The sequence below is a fragment of the Barbatula barbatula genome (assembly GCF_947034865.1).
Source record: "Barbatula barbatula genome assembly, chromosome: 5".
NCBI classification, from domain to species: Eukaryota; Metazoa; Chordata; class Actinopteri; order Cypriniformes; family Nemacheilidae; genus Barbatula; species Barbatula barbatula.
Window position 1 is genome coordinate 10,864,697 of NC_136769.1, and position 20,536 is coordinate 10,885,232.

The window sequence follows — 20,536 nt, forward strand, 5'->3', positions numbered from 1 at the left end:
GATCAATTCCAAAGGCAACCACAAAAAAAGAGTCCCGGAGGCCGTTTCTTAAAAGAGATAAAGAGTGTTGGAAAGAAAAGGGATCGAGAGATTGTGTTCCTCCCTGTAGGGAGAAAGGTGAAGGGAAGATAGAGAGATAAGGACGGAAGGTGAGGAAGGACAGCAGATCAGCCTGAGAGACCTCCTCAATTACTGATTGGGGACTCACGGAGTTGTGAGTGTTTACCATTCATTGATCTCACACTGAGTGCTAAACGGCAAACAGCGACAGGGCTGTTGGTGTGTACTCTGAGCATACACACACACAAAAACACACGCTCGCACAGCCGCTGGAGTGTAAGAGCCCACACAGACACACATATGGCAGAACTGGACAGAGAAAGATAACCTCACAAAGCACTGTGAGGACTCGAAGCATAAAGTGTCAGTGAAATATTTTCCTTTCCGAGGATTTTTTCAGTGCGGGGGAATGTGGAATAATTGCATCACCCACCATTGATCCATCGGGGACTTTTTGTTTAATTATGCGTATGAAATGAGCACAAAGGAAGGTGCGCTAGCCTACTACATTTACATTTTCAACATTTGATATTGCGTTCCGAAAAAACTCGGAACGGTGCCAGGACCACGGACCCAGCAACATACTTAACCTAGCTAAAAGTAGAGGAATATTTCTCGTTCCTTTCCCAAACAATTCCAGGCTCCATGCCAGGTAAAAATACAGCTTGTGTGTGCGTCTCTGTGTGTGTATATAGCATACATACGCCTGACAGTTTACATAGCGTGCCATCTGTACTGCATTCTTCTCACTGGCAAAGGACTAAAAACAACAACAAATACAAAAAAGGCTTCCAGTTAATCTTTTCGCTACCAAAACATTCATTAATAGTCGTTTATTATAACAGACACATATTTTACCGCATTATTGACTCTGCACGAGGAGAAAAATAAAAATCAAGCAAATGTGGAAGACAAACAAATTGGTTTGCTCAGGAGCCACAGAGCACAGAGGGTTGTGAGCCAATTTTGCTAAAACATTCCTACACGTAACTGCACAACGGCTCACAGGTACTCAAAAAAACAACAGCTCCTCGTGACAGCTCAGCAATCAGATAAACGTACCTCACCCATGATGCCGATTTTAATACGTGCTATTTTCAGCATAGCAACATTACTAGGATGAAACACGGCAGATGCCTGAGTCAACCTCTACTATCATCCCTGAGTTAAGAACCATCTCTAGACCCCTAGAGCTGCACCAAAGAAGTCGTGAGGGGCCGCTCGGTGTGGGTGTGCGAGGCATACGGCCTGTACCACGTGCGCCATCTTGAGTCGTCCCTTAAGGAAAGATAGGCCGAGCTCCCTAGATGAGGATGGGTATGCCAGAATCATCTCTCTTGGGATCTCATGGGGGGAAGAGGGCCAATGAAGCGAGACAAGAGTTAGAGCGGCGAGCCGACACACTGTGCTGACATCTACACAGATTAGTCAAACAGTGTCAGAGAGGAGATGAGCTCGCACACATGCAGAGTATGTCAGGGTGATGCATTGGATAGTTGCAGCGATTTTGCCAGCAATATGTAATTTTGAGCAACGTTATGAATAAAGCAGTGTTTTAATGTGTTTTTATTTGGCCATTAAGTTTCCAAAAGACTGCAGAAAGACTAGTTTTGCAATCAGTATGAGATAGTTAAAAACATTTCAAAATGTTTTTCATGCTGTTTGTTTTTAAAAATGAATCGAACAAATCTGACACAATACATTTGTCACATCACTCACATTTTTTTCAGACTTTAAATATTCATCTATGTATTAAATGGAAACATAAATTGCATGATAAAATATTTCATATTTTTTCATATTTCATATTTTCATATTGATTTAAAATGAACTGCATATAAATAAAAATAAATACAATTGAATTCTCTCCTGTTCTGATTTAGTAAAAAACAGCATAAAAACATGCTTACATTACTTGAATTTGGAATAATATCTACTTAAAATAAAAGCTGTGTCAGAGAAAATAGATAAATCTGAATTATAAAAGCTGAACAAAGTTTACATAATTTTTTTGACTCGGCAACAAGGCGGACAGTGACCACAGAGAACAAGGAAGGAATTCAGCGCACTAAATCAAAACAGCAACGAGAGGCATCTATTACTGTGAAATACCTCGCTGTGGGAGCCGATTGGTTATCACCCACACAAACAAACAAAGAAAAGATCCGAACGGGGGAAGTATCAGAGTGTAGGCCTCTTTTGTTTGCAGATGAAGGATCACTTGTGAGGAATGACTTGGATCTAAAAACAGCACCAGCCAGATGAGATCATAGCTTTGGACGTCTGTAAAGTTTTGCATTCTCTCCGTAACACTCGTTCGGAAAGTGAGGGGAAGAGATACAGAAAAGGGAGAGAGGGAGTCATAGAGAAGCAGGGGGGAAAATAATGGCTTTTCCAGATGTGGTTTTGTTCCCTTTTGCTTTGGCACTAAAAAAGAAATGTGAACAGTAAGGTAGAACAGGCAGAGAAAATCTAACCGATGTGTGCACGAAAACTCACATTTTCCCTCAAAATAAAACCAGTGAAACAATTTATATCTGTTGAGAAAACTGTCTTACTGTCAAGCATCAGGGGACCTCGTCTCTTAAAAATGAATCATTTTAGCTCTTTGCACTTTCAAAGAGTTTTTGAAAGAGTCAAACGTAAAACCTGTCATTTTTTACACAGTGGTCACCATCTGTTAAACTCCCAAAAATAAAACACACAGAGTGTAAGTGTCATCGATTTATAGGCTGTTTTATGAAGCCATACAAAAGCTTTGCGTGATTGACAGATCAAAATGTATCACACGATTTGTTTGGCATCCATTGTTAACTTGGTGGACGTGAGATTCAGCTAAGGAATATCAGAAAATCATAACTTTAAATTCGCTCTGTTCCTTATACAAACCTGTCATGGCTTTAAAAGACTCTTAATATAGAGTGTGAGTCGAAAGGACTACTTTTACGGTACTTTTATTGTTTTAATTTTTTCTAGTGTGACAAACAAAGTCACCATAAATGTTACTCTGTATAAAAATAATAGCTCTGATAAAAAACTGTTTTGTTCCACAGTAAAAATAACATCATACAGGTATGGATAGGCATGAAGGTGAGTTTTTGGGTGAACTATCCATTTAATAAAGCTCATTCTACAGTAGCCTCTGTTGCTATGCAGAATTACACCGCATCCCACCGTTTCGAGACCGTAACAGACCAACCAACCAACCACACCAACTTCAAATCAGCAAGAGAACATTTTGTACTCTGAGCTGGTGAAATAACACAAAAATGCTCAATTATTCATGGAGATGCCCTAAAATGTATGAAATATTAAGGCGGGCTGTAGCGCTGATGTCTCTGGAGGGCAGATCACGCAGGGCACCTCAATCCACCACACAATCCAAAAAACCTGAACCGTGACAAGCAATGTCATCAAGTAGAGTCAGAGACAGAGCGACAGAGATAGAAAGGTGAGCTTACTGTGGCTGTGCCGGATACTGCCTGTACGCTGGTGTCTGGCCCGCTGGGCTCAGTGTGCGTCTGCGCAGGGGGATACATGTTCAGCGTGTGCTCTGCCACGGGGGTCTGGCCCGTGTAGTCTGGAGTTGGGTGGGAGTGGGACGCCGTGTACTCAGCAGGAATACCATTTTGAGGGGGTGCGAACTGTGCCGATGGGTAAGGCTGGGCCATGGTTTCTGGGGGTGCTGGGGCGTCCTGATTACCCTGAAAAAGAGAGAGAAAAAGCGATACGTTAGTGCTACTGTACGCGTTTTACGCAGACGTCTTTATGATGACGTTTTTGGATATATACCCATTTTCAACAAAATAACAATGAACTCAATTGATTGTGTAAACATTTAGTCTTATTTGTGAGTTTAAAGCAGCAGTCTGGTAGAGGTCAGGGGTGTCAAATTAGAATGGTAATGACAATAATCGTAATATTAAAAACGTGATTATCGATATTGTGTGAACACGTGTGATAATATCATAAACACTTTAACACCCACTTGAGGTTTTTCCCCAAGAGCCACATTTGTTACAAACTTTCTCTGCATCCCCTCATACATATGTGATTTATTGGCCAAAAACACACAAAAACTAATTTAAAGATTAATTTGAGGGATATTATTTCTTTAGTCATAAAGAAAATCCACTTGATATCTTCTTTTGGCCACAATAGTTGTGAAGTGAAAATCTGCCTTAGCAGATGTACTGTAAGTAAAAATAAGGCTATTTAAAGATTGAATGTGATTGAAGGATAATTTGTACAATACCTAGTAGTCGGTGGCTTTCCCACATTTGTGGTGTTAGCAGGTCAACCACCTGAGAGAGTTTGACAACAACTGGACTAAAGACAAACAAGATTGTGCATCAGCCGTGCCCTGTGTTAAGGCCATTAGCGAAGTAAAAGCTCAGCTTTAGACACAAGTTCACTAAAACAGCTGGGCCAATTAAATTACAGCGTTAGCATGCACCGGACCAACAACAAGTGAACAAGCACACCCACGGACAAATGCATTCCGTACACAACACACATCAGACCTTTATCTCAAGAAGAGCTTTCTTATTTGATCAGCACCAATTCATCCACCTCCCAGAACCCAGATTATCCACTTATGCGTAAAGATGTCTCTCCACCCTGCTAACACCACGCTGAGGGCACGCATCAAATCAACGCTAAACCTCCACTTTGCATGCTGCGCCCGGGAGAGCGAAAAAGGCGGCTAAATTAGCGCTCGCTATCAATAAACGATGACAGATTAGCCGAATGTAAACACACACAACAGGCTCGGGTCACGTGCCGTACGGCAGCAGAGATTATGGAGAAGTTTCATGAAAATTAAACTCATGAGAAAGACTAGAGTTTAAAATGTGGTATTGGAAAGTTTGGTCTGATTTGATGTGAAATGATCATATTTAAGTCGTTGACTTGGAAAATAATAATGGTATCTAGGAAATACTGAGTACTGTATGAGGCAACCTTTAATCTGAAATTAAACACATGGAGTTTTCTTGAGAAAAATCTAAGCAGCAAAACACTTAAAGCAAGAAAAACACTTTAAGGGACAAACTATTCTTAACATTTAAAATATTAAAATGGTAGTCAAAAGTGCCACAGAATCGTGCCTCACTATAGTTGTCAAGGGTGGCCGAGAACTGTTTGGTTACAAGCATTCATCAAAATATCTGTTTCTGTGTTCATCAGAATAAAGAAATTTAGACAGATTTAAAACGTTATAAGTGTATTTTTGAGTCAAGCTTTTCAATGAGAAATAAAACATCATAAGGAGTGTGTATCCAGTACCTTAGAGATGACGTATATTAGTAGGCTAACCCAAAAGTAAGCGCCGAGTTTGTTCCCGAAAGCCTAGCCATTTTTCCCATAGACTTTTGTAAGAACGCAAGCTCTGTGATTGACAAAGGTTTATGATGTTTGCACGTTCTGTCTATCAAGATAATCTTTACAAATGAACACCACATTTGTTACTTTTGAAGCCAAAGTGCAATCGGCAGAACTTACAAGCTAACACGACGCTATCAACAGACTACACTTAAGGTTGTTTGATATCAATGTCAACACCACCAAGTCTCCGACAACTTCAAACTTTATTCAAAATGTGTTCCCTGGTAAGTAATTACTCGTGAATGAATCCCCATCTACGTTTTAAGCGATTTGTGCCAAGTTGCATTATTGGTGAGCTTTATATGACGTCTAACGTCCTAGCCATAGGTCAACTGGTCAGTAAACAGCAACCACTGTTTTTAAGACAAAATAAGGCTTTAAAAAATTACAAGCGGGTTAAAATTTGTGTGTTTTATGTCATAAAGTAAAACATGAAAATATTTAGAAGTTTTGTTTACCACAGACCTTATTTCGGGAGATTTACCAAAAAAACCCATAGACTTTGGAGCGATGGAACTGGAAGTCCTAAAATACTAACTCGCTTCCGGGTTTTGCCCACAAAAATACATCATCTCTGAGCCTCTCTATTATGTATTTTTGGTTTATTGAGATATAACAAATTGTAACAGAATTGCAATGTTAAAAAATTATTCCGATCACTTTCAAATAATAATTTAAAAAAGGGATAAAAATATGTAGTCTATATATTTTTTTATGTATTTAATAGAAAAACTGAATTCATTTTTTTACATTTTTGACACCTTGCTAAGTTTCCATTTCCTCTCCTTTTCATTTCATTGATCCCCACGTAAAACGCATAAGATATGAAATAGATCTCTTTTGTGATTCCTTTTCCCACAAGAGAAAACACTTATAGTCTCACACACACCCCTGCCTTCCACCTATCAAACCAGGAGTACCCATGGCAGATATTCCAGAATCCTCAGGCCTGTTAAAAACACCTCACTCCACCTCTGACCATAATGCCACGCAACACAGAAACACCTCCTACGTCCAAACTCTGAGGAAAAACCCATGGAGAGCATCCACATCTCTTTCCATCATTACGTCGAACGAGAGAAGACAACCAGAAGGGAAGGGGCAACTTGCTCCTCTGTAAATGGGACCTTGTAAAAAAATCCCTGCTGTTTCTTAAGCAGATGTTATACACATCACGCTGTTTCCCATTAACACCATCAGCACTTTGCGTAGCACATTGATATTCAACAGCGGGCACACCATGCCATAATTAGACTATCATTTGATCAGAAGTGCTAAACTCTTTATGCATAAGTGTCAAAGACGCTAAGGGGAGGGTGGGGGGTGTTTGGTGTAAGACAGAGGGGCAGCAGCCGAAAGATGTGTGGTGTGAGAAGCCCGTGGACGTCTGTTGGGAGCTATATTTCTGGTCATTATGGTCCGGCGAGATTTTGGAGGGCCTTGTAAAATAGCTGTTGGCAAACAGTGGAAGAAAAAAGCAATGGCAGAAAGTCAGGCTTAGCTAAACGCATTGGCCTCCACCCTAATGAGAACCACATTTGGAGGACTGAAATATGTTTCACGTGGCAGTGTGTTGGATTCATCACATCGCCTTCCAGGCAAGCGCATGCAAAACAGACGAAGCTATATAAAACGGCAGTTTTGCGACAATTGGTGAGGATAATTTTGCAAACCACAGTGAGGCTGCTCCTCCCTCGCTTCGTAGGCGAGAAGTTGTGCTATATTTTGCATACGGGGGCATGCAGGACACGCGCGTGAAGGGATGATACTTACGGGTCGCGATGAGTTTAAACACAAACTATCGTCGGTTAAGAAAAAGACATGTGGGAACGTTCTGTACGGTGGCGTCTGAGTACCACATAGTCAAACAAAGCGTTTGAGAAACAGAGGACAAAAAACTGCTCATTTAAATGACTGTGACTGCCAAATTTGTGAGTTTAGCGACAAACACCAATCTGAAATGGAGCCTCAATATGGGCTGGGGAGAAATGAGAAAGAGGCAGAGAGCGAAACGCGTGAAAAGAGAGACCGAAAGCACAACAGCTGCTGATAAGGCAGCCTGCAAAAGAGTTGCTGAAGGGGGCTACCTCTTTCTTCAAAGCGCACGCTCTCTCTCTCTCTCTCTCTCTCTCTCTCACGCACACACACACACACACACACAAACGCTGTCATACACAAGCCATCCGCTCTACTGTGCAGCCCCAGCACAAAAGAAACACGGGCAGTAGGAAAAAAAGCAGTAATGCGCTTGGTAAGCAGAATAACGGGGAAAAAATACCTGTTCCACCATCTTGCTCCCTTTTTCCTCCATAAACTAAGCAGCTGTCTTAGTCCCAAACCCTGCAGCATCTGCCCAAAGCAAGCATCAATTATGGATGAGGGCGTGCGTTCATCGCTGTGTGTAGCGAGAGGGAGAATCGAGTGTGTGAGCATGTGAGTGGGAGGGGTGGTGAAGGAGGAGGGAGCTAATGCAAGAGAAAGACAGGCTCCAAAATTTCGCTCTCTCGCTCTCCGTTCGTAAGTAATGGGCGGCCCTCTGAAGTGTTGGGGATTCTATTCGCCGAGCATGAAGACTAAATTTAATTCAGGGCCGTGATATAGATTATCAAATGATGTGAGAGCTGTGACTGGTTAGTGTATCTGAGCGTTCAGCTGAAGGGTTTGTATTGTGTGGATTCCGTCTAGATTAAAAAACATATCAACTTGAAAAGAAATCCAAGGATATGTGATGAAGACAAATCAATTACAATGTTGGACACATACTGTTAAAACAGTAGGAAAAACATATTCTTTGTTCTTTATAGTGCTTGTATTATCATGGATGTGCAAACTATTGCATCAAAAAGATCTCATGACACCCAAAATCATTGTCACCCTCCCATTTTCTTCTTGAACTGTAATTGGTTTTCTTTCATATCTGCATACTGAATTGAGACAGAGAGCAGACACATGCTGAGTGATGCAACTTCAATGCTTTTACAGTCTCACAAACACTGGTTTTCCTTTAGGACATGCTAATCTAGGTTAACCAAGTAACTGGCGTATCGAATGCTTTGATGTTATTTCAGAATGTCTGTACGCTCCTGTTAAGTCGCAGGTTCATTCTAGGACACATTACACAGTGAACATGACTACAGATCCATGGCCATCCATCACACTGCAGAAATTATATTTTCATAACCACCATTTTCTCTTGTTTTCGAGTGAAAACATGCTTGAATCAAGATAATTCTTTTTTATATGAAAAAGATATTAAAACTTCATTTATCTTTTCACCCCACTGGCATTTTTTTTCTTTCTTGTTTAAAGTACAAATATAACTAAGAATTTGGTGAGGGTTTACTCCTGACTAAAATAATGTCTGCATTTTTATGGATGCTGAAATGTCTTCAGTAAAACAACACGACAAAAATATTTATTACGATTTGAACTGCTCATGTTTGGTGATGCCTGGCTGGGTGGCAAAAAGGATTAAGATCCACTGCCCTTGCTCTTTCAAACATACACTGACTTGCACAGCAAAATCCTGGGCCAACTCTTCAAAAAAAGGAAAACGGCTGAGGCAAGGCCTTTCTCGAGCTCCTGCTGGGTCCGCCCTTTCTTTGCTATAGATTGGACAGTTCGATCAACCTTCACCTTTGTTTTCTCCTCGCGCTCAGTGCAGGATTCTCTCCACAGGCACTTCTTGTGTGAGTGAATGTGTGTGTGAGTATGCATGCTAGTGAGAGAGAATGTTTAAGGACCAGCGTGCTGCCCCTGTACTCTAGACAGTCAGCTGGCTTCTGTCCAGGTCCATGGAGTGCCACTTCAGCTGGACGCGCTGTTTGCTTAGAGGACAAACCATTCTCGTGGTGACATACGCTCACAGACCTGGACGGGACCCGAGGACCCCCTCATTCTTTCATTATCTCAGCCGCTCTGCTTTCTATCATCAAGCAAACAAGTTAAAATAAAAGCAACTAAAGCCAGCCTGGTTTGCTGGTTTTTAAAGTGGTTGTGGGGACTTTCTCTGGCCAGACCAGCATAAACCAGGGGTTTTCAAACTTTATGAAGGACCCCAAAATAAGATGAACCTTATGTGAGACTCCTTTCTAAAATACATATCCATCTATCATTTTAATGTGTAAAATAAACTACAAGTAGTGTGATATTATAAAAACAACATGTTGGATGTACAGTTTAGTTCTTCAATTTCAATTCAAATGTATTTGTACAGTACCGCCTTTCACTCCTTCGCTTGGAAAAAAAGGAACTACATTGAGAAAAACTCACTAGAAAGATATACAAACATAAAAAATTCTGGAAACTATTCATGCTGCAAAAAAAAATCACATAAACAATAATAATGTTTAGTAGACGTAACAATTTATGCTTTATCTTTTCCCTGAATTTTTTGGGGATCCTCCCCGGACCCCATTTTGAAAACTCATCTAAGATCAACAGAGCAGAGATACAGGAGGGTGCTCAACCGTGTACTTCGCACACATCTTTTATTCCAAAATATATATTTGTTATTTGCGCCCGGTGAGGTTTACCCAGCCCTTCTGGAGGAGTTTTAAACATTTGGTGAGTGCGTGATAACTCGGAATCCAGACATAAAATCGCACTCCTATCTCAGAGTAAACAAATTAATAATGCAGGAGGTTTTGTAGCTCGTGTGAACTATTCTAAAAGTAACCCATTTCCCAGCAGGAGGCTTTTAAAGATGCAAACTTGGGCTCTGCTAACTGGGAAATGCTTTGGATTTGGCCTATACCAGAATTTCTTTCTGCTGAGGCTGTAAGTGAGGGAAACGGTAAGTAGGTGAGTGAGTGAACCCTCTGCAGGATGCCTATCCATGTGGCCGGAGAGGTGCGCTGTAGCCTCGAGTTAATGGGTGAGTTGGCGGATGAGCTGAGCGTCAGCTAACCTCGCCTTTCCATTATCATATTAGCTGGCATTAGCTGCTCTCATCTGCCGCCGCTCAGCCTCGTGCCTGCGTTAGTGCGCCATGCAAATGAAGATGTAAAGAGGAATCAGTTCATCAATCACATTCGCAAGGGGATAGCGTGTGCAGGAAGAGGATTAGCCGTGTAGTCCCCGGACCCTGCGCAGGTCTCCCTCCTGTCACACAGCATCTTTAATTAAACATCTTAAAACACTCACCAACAGCACTTCCTGCATAGCGGGGCCGCGCTTGCCATTTGTCATACGGCAAATATATCCTGCTCCTCCAAACGGCACGAAGCTCTGTGTCTCAACAGCGCAAGGCAAACTCCTTTACTAATCCTACTCAAGAAGCCATCTCCATCTGTGCAACCTTAATGAGCTAAATCATAACCTGATGGGAAATCGGACGTCCCCGTCATGACAGGCTTTCGAGAGTCACGCATTAGGAGCTCTTGTATTGGACAGCTAATAAAAAAGGAGCAAGATTTTACTTTAAGGTCAAGTGGTTCTGGAGAGAATGGCAATCAGGAGATATGCCTCGGTTGTAAGTTACCAGGAACTGGAGTGCTTCCCCCAGGCAGTTTAATTAGAATTAAAGGCTGATCTGGATTACGTGGCGTACTCTGACAGACACAAATCCTGTCAAGTCGATACCAATAACACATGAAATCTCTGTAGGATCACAAAGAAAACAGCTGGGATGTGGAATTGATGCCGCCATCCAGACAGGAGACGGCCACCTCTGAGGATCTCCAGATCTCCACACGCAGGCTGCTCATCTGCAATTACAGATCAATGCCTGCTACATAGCGCTAGACCAAGTTGGGTCCCCGGTGGATACTCGGACAATTAAACACCTGACCATGTTTCACTCTGCCAGCAGAACAGCCGTCTGACATATTCTTTTATTTTTAAAGTATTAAATATTTCTGATCAATTTTACCAGAAGAGGAAAAGGTGTGTATATCTGTTAAAAAGATATAAAAAATGTTTATGTAGAAATACACTGACATACATACAAGTAAACCCTTAAGCCACTAACCAATTGTGAATTCACAGGGTCTTTAAACAGCCGCACTTAATTTCTTGTAAACTAATGATACATTACACAATTGTTTTGACTGCTAATCATACGGTACATGTATTGCTTAACACATCTGCCGACACACCTTAACCGATCTAAGCTTGTGAAAAAGTATGATAGACTCCCCTGAGAGCATTCTACTGTAAATATTATATTTACCTTTTTTAGCATCCCCACATACAATTTCCCTGTTGGCTTTCTGACAAGTGGAGCTTTTGTTTTGTAAATGCCTTGGCGCACTAGTCTACCCAACCACACACAGCTCAAAACCACAGGCAACCATTTTGAGAGTTGAGAATACCAATTTGAGGCACGGTTTCACTGACAGACTTAGTCTTTGCCTCGGTCTAATGGTATTGGATGATGTTTTTATAGTCGGCGAGATGCAATAATAGGATCTCAATAGCTGGTGTGCATGAGAGCCTGAAGTGGGCGTATTTTGAACACAAAGTCATGCAATCATAACCCAGTTCCTTTTCCCTGTTGAACTCAGAGAGAAAATATGAACTCCTTTGGCTTTCATATTGCCAGCCTCTCTGAGTACACAGTGTGTGCTGTAAAAATGACTCTGTGTCTCCACCCTGATGCTACTCTGAATTTCGGATGAGGACTACCACCCAGACAACCAAATATAATGACCAGCCCACTGGTCGTTACATTGCCTCACGGTACATCAGTTCATAATACCCGAGTGATACGAGACCTTCTGTACACTTTTATTTTACAAGTCTTACCCTGGACCACAAAACCAGTAATAAGTAGCACAGCTATTTTTTTGGCCATAGCCAACAATACATTGTATAGGTCAAAATAATCTATTTTTCTTTTATGCCAAAAATCATTAGGATATTAAGTAAAGATCATATTCCATGAAGATATTTAGTAAATTTCCTACTGTAAATATCTAAAAACTTTATTTTTGTGAGTGGATGCAGCAAAATTGCGATATAAATCTCAATTTAAAACAACTGACCCTAATGACTAGTTTTGTCCAGGGTAATGAGGACATGTGCATTGTAGTTCATTTTTATTCTCCTTTGTTAGAGATTAGCAGATGGCATGTCAATTGAATGAATCTTTAAGTCAAATGGATGGAAAAATTAGTTGGCAGGAGTAGCTGTGCATTGCATAAAAATTAGATTGCCACGACCAAAATTGTAATTCTTTTTTATCACAACACGCCTGACGCTTCAAATATAAACAGTGTTATACTGTATGTGTATTGACCCTCAACCACCTCACTTTCTCTCTCTCTCTCTCTCACTGATTTCAATTGGCGGGTACACACATATCAGGAATCAATTGAATGATTCGCCTTGTAATACAATAATGATTACACATTACCCAAGCACTCAAGGTGCAGTGCATACAGCCATACTGCTGCAGGCACCACTGACCCTCTGATCAGATACATATTGAAACTACAACAGCAAGACAGAACAGAAAAAAAGAGACAGAGAGGCTAGGCAGAATCAGATGGCAGGTATGTATTGGGAACAGTGTCCCCGCAGCTGTTCTCTTCCGCCAGCTTTCCTCTGAAACACATCAGTCTTGGCCAGCATGTTCCAGCCTTGGCCCTGCTTCAAATGAGGAGCGCATATACATTTCTAGATCACAAACCCATAGCTTTCCCCCCCATCACTCCACTGGAACAAATCTGCTTTCTATTCCATGTCACAAATCGCATGTTCTGGTAAGGCTGAACTTTGAGGGGTTCAGTCGCATGTGTCGGCGTTGCTCTTTTTTTGTCTCCCTTCTTCTCTGGCTCTCTTGCTGCTCCAAAAGCTATTGAGCTGCCTGCGGAGGCAGCATTTTAAGGCTGTTCCGTAAGGTAGGCAAACTAATTGTCAGATTTAAAGGAGGCATCAAATGTATCCCAGAATGCACCACGATGCTCTCAGCACATCCAAAATTCATATTTTTGAAATTACATTGAATATCGTAAGAATGTTACAGATAAATTAGAAAGATCCAATTTTTTTATTTACAGTATTTATATTCAGAGAATGTACATCTTTCTGCATCTTCAGTGACCCCCTTTATTCCCAGTCACTGCTGCCTTTCACAGCTCAGCCCAGCACGCCCACTAAACATCGGCACTGTCGCTAATAAGCCTAGGTCATTAGTGTGCCATGTTTTGGGCTAATTTTCTAATCAGAGAGTCAGGGTCACCACCCAGAACCCTCCTTGCGCTGTGGAGTTGTACCAATTCCTTCTGCGACACGCACACATACATCTACAACTGCTTAAGGTCCCATGTGCTGTAATTATATGTGGTGGATGTCATGTGGGTGAAAAGAGAACGCGTGGTAGGCAAAGGCACTCAGCAGCAGCGTCCTGGCCATATGGAGACAGCATGGAAACTGTCAGACTCGCTTAATAGATGTTATCCTCTGGGACTCAGGAAAGCAGGTTCATATGGAATAAACACGGCTTCTCATTTAGGATGTGAATCACTACTCTACTATCTTTTCAACGGCGCCCCCTTTACCAATTACTAAGAAGTATCGTGAAGGAAACAAATCTTCAAATTCACACTGGAACACTAGGAGATAGTTTACGGCCTTCTCAAAAGTTGAAAAAGTTTGTCACCAAGCTGTATCAGAACTGTACACTCCAGTCTAAACAAGCTATCCAGCATCAGTCCAGGGTGTCGGCGCTAAATATAATCGGCACAACTTTTATGTTTAACAGTCAAATTGAAATGAGCTAAAAGTAACGCAGAACAAAGCGAATGCAGGAGCAGCGGGCTGACGCAGGGGTTATCTAAACAAGCCGCAGCAATCTTAATTACAAGTTTGCGCCACTGCTACGCTTTAGCCACATGTGGATAATTCTATAAGGATATCTTTCACAATCGGCTCACTTTGCCTTTGAAAGTTTCACGTAATCCTCCTTTTCCTTTCTTTATTATGTTGCAGTGTTTGTTCAGTAGATCAGACCATCATCAAATACTTATTTACAACGTGACGTGACGTCGTGCTGGGAGATTTTGTGCGTCTGTCGGTGTAGACTAGCGGTAGCAGCTCACGGCTAACACACTCAGTTTAGGATTGGGTCTGAGTCATAGGCCTTTAAATAATGAGACACAAACAGGAAGAAACAGCAGTAAAAACAATAAATGACAAAGTAAATCATTTCTTTGTGGACTTGTGTGCAACACTAACCCTCATGTCTTATTTAAGGTTTGAGTTAAATATACTCCATGGCTTTTCCTACTTTTAGAAGAACTGATTCTAAAAGAATCTTGATTAAATGCCCACTCTAAACCTTAAAAAGCATTTCTCTGTTTTCTGAATGCTGTGCATACTATGACAGTGTGTCAGATGTTTATGATTCTTTAGATATTGTTCTGTGTTTTTTGCTTGGATTAAACTGAACTCAACAGTAGTAATGCTACAATTCCAGATCACCTTTCTAAAAAAGGTGCGAGTCTACTTGATGGTAAAACTGGGATTAAGCTTAAAAAATAATCACATTTGAGGGTCTGGGAGCCCAAATTTAAAGAACAGAACATGAGGTTTAAAATACAGAAATTAGATGTGTCACTATTGTGTGCCTGAACATGGTTGCATGTTGCTCATGCAAGTCTTATCGTGTGGCAAAGTGTCTGTGCACACGTGTGTGTGTGTGTGTGTGTGCGTGCAAACCTGCATGGTATGGTCCTAATCTCCAGTTCAGGTGTGAAATGGAGGCTGATAGTCACACGCAATTTGTCAGTTGTCGCAGCCGTGAATGCGACAGCAGTATGAACACAAAGTGCTCATCAGGCCAGCGCATCTCCTGCAGACACTCTGATGCTTGTCAGGTACAGGTGATTTTAATTACAGCCATTATTTACACAGCTGAAACAAAGTGGCGAGGTGGCACTGAACCAGGCTGTCAGGCAGCCGCACAATCATACTGGCTGGAGGAAGCTCATTTCCTTGCTTTACTCATCTTTCTCTCCCCCCAACTCACTGTCTTCTATTGCACGCTCTCTCTCTCTCTTGCTTTTTCTCTTCTGGCCCTACCCCCATTCTGGGTGAAAGGAACATGCAGTGTGAACATTAATCATGCATCATGTTTAACCTTGGAATCATGTCATTTGCTCTCAGCTTTGCTGTCTGTATTATATCATATGAACCTTTATGCTATACTGCAAGGTCTAAGTCTCAGACGTGTTTTTTTTATTTATTTAAGACAGTCTTTGTGAGTAAAGAATACATGACATTTTGATTTAAAAGTTACATTTCATGAATTTCTCAATTTCAAGGTATTAAATCCTCTTGATTTACTCAAATCTGACCTCCTGCACAAAGGAGTTAACATGGTTCTTAAATCTAGTAAGTGGATTAGAAAAATGCTGAATATTAGATATTCGTCCTCATTTCACTTCATTATAGTTATTTGTTTCATACTATATAAAACTTTGTTTAACTTTACTTTCCAATCCCAGATTTTCATTGTGGTTTCAAATTCATGGACCCCACTGTGTGTGTTTGTTGCCCCCAGGCATCGAACTTTTCATTTCAAACCACTGCATTTAAATCATTTTCAGCTTTCAAGCCAGCTGCAAAATTCTTTCCTGTTTCCTCGGCTAACCGGGTCTGTATATTATCTATGGATCAATGGCCGGGTAGGTCATTGATGCTGTTTGATCAGAGAGCTGTGCTATTTTTGGAAGTGGAAAAACAGGGGAAAATGACAACAACAGTGATTACAAGGAGAACGCATGTGCGTGAGGGAGGAGACAAAAGGCCAAGGTTCTGGCAGATGTTGCGGGGTCTCTGAAGGCTGTGTCATGACAGATGTTGTGAAGCGTGGCTGGGAGAGGTATGACCAGGCCTAATGATTTCTGGAGCGAGCGCGCAGGTACACTAAGAGCAGAACTAATCAGACACAGATGGACACACACTGAGCGCTGGAGGAACAGGCCAGGACCCACAGATGTCTTTGCCAGTGCTGGATTCTCTGCCCTCCTTGAAGGCCTGAAAACAAGCTCCATCTCCAATTAGTTTCTTTAATCATGACCATTAAAAGAATATTCTACCCAAGAAAGAAATGACATATATCATTATTTAGTTGTCTTCACAGAACCGTTTCTATAATAAGTTGTAGCCTACTATAGATCTGTGTATATTAAAAACATTGATTCATATAAACAGCAAAACTACCAAAAAAGAAGACTACAGATCACAGCCGACAATTTTTAATTCCTGAAAAGGATTGTTGAAAGTGATGAAGGCATTACACAAACAATGCTTAAAAGGGGATGATTTTAGGGAGAGAGTTAACCGTGCTAATAGTTTGCCTGCATCAAAAAGCTAGATGAGCCTGCTAAATTCCTCTCTAAGATGTTGAATCATAATTCATCTTTTTCAAAGCATCGCCACTACAAGTAACAAAACTCAAATAAAAATTAAACAAAAGCCAAGATGAACTAGTTGACCATGACCCATCCCCAGCACATACATATTCTATTTTGTATAAAAGCAAAAGCCTTCGAACCAACATAATTTAATTTCGAGACGTTTCATGCAGCAAGATTTATCTGTTGCCTACTAATCTGTATTATGGTAGCGGTGGATTTATTTTCTTTTTCACTATATTGGCCAATTTCATGGTTTTGCACTGTTTGAAAATATTTACACTATTAACGAACAATTAAGTCAATGGCTTGTTAAACAACCCAGTCATTTTCCGTGTGACTGCAGAATGGAGGGGGAGCGTCACGTGTGTACACTCGCATGGCTCTTCTTGAATGGGCTTTGAGAAATGGCATCTGTCAAAATTACGTTCACAATGTCGACAAGCCTACCCTTCTAACAAGATCCATTCCATTATTGCCAGATGTTTTAAAATTTCCATTATAAATGTTTACACCGTGTAGTAACCCAAGCTATTAGTTTCAAATAGCGACATAAAATACTCCAAAAGCCGGCATAAAGACATTAGTGTCATCTGCTGTAAAAGTTGTGCTATTAATTTTAGCGAATGATGCAACATATCGGAATACAGCCCATCTGTTATGGCGTCAAATGGCCCAAATTGCTTTATGAAAGCGGTTTCATCAAATTATTTTCATGACTGTTTTCCGTGCGAACGGCATGCGCTCAAAGACAAAAGGTTGTATTTCAGTGTAATTGATGCACCAACATGGCCGCATACGGTATGTCACTGGTTAACAAAGAGAATCTGGTTTTCTCAGGTCTTTCCCCACTTTGCTTCAGTGTAAAACAGTGGGAAAAAAAGGTTGTAGGTGCAGCGGAAAGTTATCACTGTAAATTAAAGGTATGACTGTTGGAAGCCCAAGGGTTTACACAGGAGTTATCAGGGGCTTCCACCTATCAGCATCCCCTATAACACATCCGACGGTTCCTGTGAAGTATCATAAACTGCCGGGGCCACTTCCAGCCTTGCTGTGGCTCCCCGCAAAGCCCCCAGGGCCGTCTGCTTTACCAGAATACAAAAGATGTGTTGGCGTTTTGTCTCTCTTTCTCCAGAGTCAATACATTTTGCTTTTTTCTCGCATGTTTTCTCATATATGAATTGAGCTCTGAATAAACCCCCAAACATGTGAAATCTAGTCATTAGTGCTACAGTGTTTCTTAAAGACGTAGTATGATAATTAAAAATCTGATTAAAAATATTATATTCCAATCATATATTTTGATAATAATTTTTTTTAACTATTTTTGGAAACAGAAGAAATAAAAACGGGCTTGGAACAACTTGAAAGCAAATGACAGAATGTTCATTTTTGGGTAAACTGTCCCTTTAAGGGTGCCCTGCTTACAAGCAAGTACGAGGCATCATAATAGCTCAGGTAGATCTGTGGATTTGCTCTGCAGTTGTCGAGCAGGAAAGCCGTGGCTTTAGGAGCATTATGTCAACTGATCCCCACACTGCATGGGCTCTGTAACACACACCAGGAAAAGCACAGGTCACTAGGCAAAAGGGAGGGAAGTGTGTGCACGTGTGAGACTTGGCCCATGGTTTCCTGACGCAGAGTGGGGGTGACAGACCGAGCTGACAGGCCAACCTTTGCACTGTGTAATAGACAGATAGGGAGGAAAGTGGGAACCACGCTTTGTCACGGGGGAATACAGACATAAACATGGCCACTCTATCACCCACACTTTCCTCCCTGACAAAACAATCTTAGCGTAAGAGATCTCAGCATGCACCTCTGCGCTAAAACTCTCTGATGATCTGCATACACACATACATTCACAACTGGAAAATCTGCAGATGTGTTAAAGATGGTTTTTGGATATCAAAGGCTGAATAATGCACTTTTTCAAATTCATTTTATTAGTTCACTTTACCTACACAAATACGAAACCTCTTAAAGATGCTATCTGTAAGTTATTGAGCAAGTACAAGAAAAAACTGTGTTCAAATATGCCTCTTTACATTAGATTCGCAACAGTGAGCTTATGATAAAGATTTAGAAGTTGAGCTGTCAAGATCATTTTGCAGGAAATGTCAGTCTCATGTCAAATATGCAATCTGTTTTATTTTACAAAATGTTTATGTATATATACTGTATATTGTACATCTGTTCTATGGGTGTGATATAGCAAACATTTAGAAAACAAACTGTTATAATATATTATTTTATAATATTTATAGTATAAAATAACAATAAATATAAACCTCTCACATGCTGTTTTTTAAAAGTTATTTGTCAACATAGGCCTATATACATATATTAGGGGTGTGACAGTTTCAACATTCACGCGTCTTTCGCGTCCGCAGCGCCTCGCGCACTAGTGTCTGCATCGGTTCGCACAGCCAGGCAGCACTTTGAGAGCGTGCAGCAGCGGACTGACTTGTTGATTACAAGTCACAAGTTGATTACAGCAATTGCAAGTTCACATTACGTTATTTTAAATATTTTCACAGGCAAAACTCTTGAAAAACGGATCATCTGTCTCTTACATACAGTATGTGCAATGTAAGCATAAAACATGATGTGTTTATGTAGTTTGAACTGTTCCTCTGAAGGCTATGAGGGTTCAGTCAGTGGAGGAAGGAGGATTGACAGTGTGATATGATCGCCACCTCAGCTTACAAGAGGACTATGCAAAAGCATATAAAGAAAACAAGCACAGCTCTTTACTAAAAGCTACACCTGTTAAGAAAACAAAGCATCATTTCTGTGCAACTGCTTCCTGTCAGTTGAGTTTGTGACAAAACATTTTGAAGTGTTTACATATTCTTTATTACTGCATAATATAATTCATTAAAACAGAAGTTTAATTTGAAGGTTGATTTTATAATGCCTACATTTACTGCATTTTGTGTTTTAAAGGTGAATAAGAGACCATTTTTCCCTATATATTGCATCATTGAGGATTTCTTAAAAAAAGTGTATAAATCTCATCTCTTTCTCGTGAACTCAGTCTCGTGTCTCGTTGTGTAGAATAAGTGTCTCGTCAGTCCCCACACCCCTAATATATATATAAACAATAAAAAGTATTAAAAAGTGCTTGTAAATTTTGTGCTCGTAAGACAGTATTCTTTTATTTCCTGAAACCTGCGACTGAACATCCGAGGTTTGGGAAGTACAGCAGCGATATGCTTTTATTTTTATCATATATACACAAAAAATATAAATAAAAAATAAATTTACTAAATATATAGCGTGCAGATTGCTGGTGAACCAGCTTAAGCCAGGTCCAATGTTTCAAAGCACAGTTAACAGTTTAACCTGTATTTTCCAGCAGATCACACTCACATAAGGAGCGCGCGTGCTAACAGCATCCATGCGCGTATGCCGCCGAGGGACCAAAGAGCCTCCGCTAATTGTAGTTTTAATTGTCGTGGTGATTCTAGTGTGTCACCGATACATCTGATGAGTGTGATGTGACTTATTGACAGATCTCTAGAGCGTGCTCGCCGACCTGACAAAAATGCATTGATTAATTACTAGCCATCCAAGACAATTAACTGGAACGGAATGTGAAAACAAGTGGCGAGCAACTTTCGCCGTGTGCCATCCTTCCCTCGTTCCAACCCTCTGAGGATACATCAAAAATTTCCTTCCCTCCGTTTCCAAGGCAACGCTAATATATTAGCTTACCAGTGTTA

The 20,536-nt window shown here is 40.8% G+C and overlaps 1 protein-coding gene across 10 annotated transcripts in view; it reads right to left on the reverse strand.

Annotated features, from left to right (window-relative positions):
• The window catches only part of rbfox1 (RNA binding fox-1 homolog 1), a 200,720-nt gene that overhangs the window by 31,325 nt on the left and 148,859 nt on the right, over window positions 1–20,536 (reverse strand). For 9 of the 10 annotated variants that reach the window (XM_079456771.1, XM_079456777.1, XM_079456776.1 and 6 more), the window contains one exon: window positions 3,522–3,764. In XM_079456771.1, the coding sequence (XP_079312897.1) occupies window positions 3,522–3,764 (243 nt within the window). Of the gene's footprint in view, window positions 1–3,521; window positions 3,765–7,723; window positions 7,873–20,536 lie in introns of those variants that run through there. The other variant, XM_079456774.1, reaches the window with a different exon arrangement.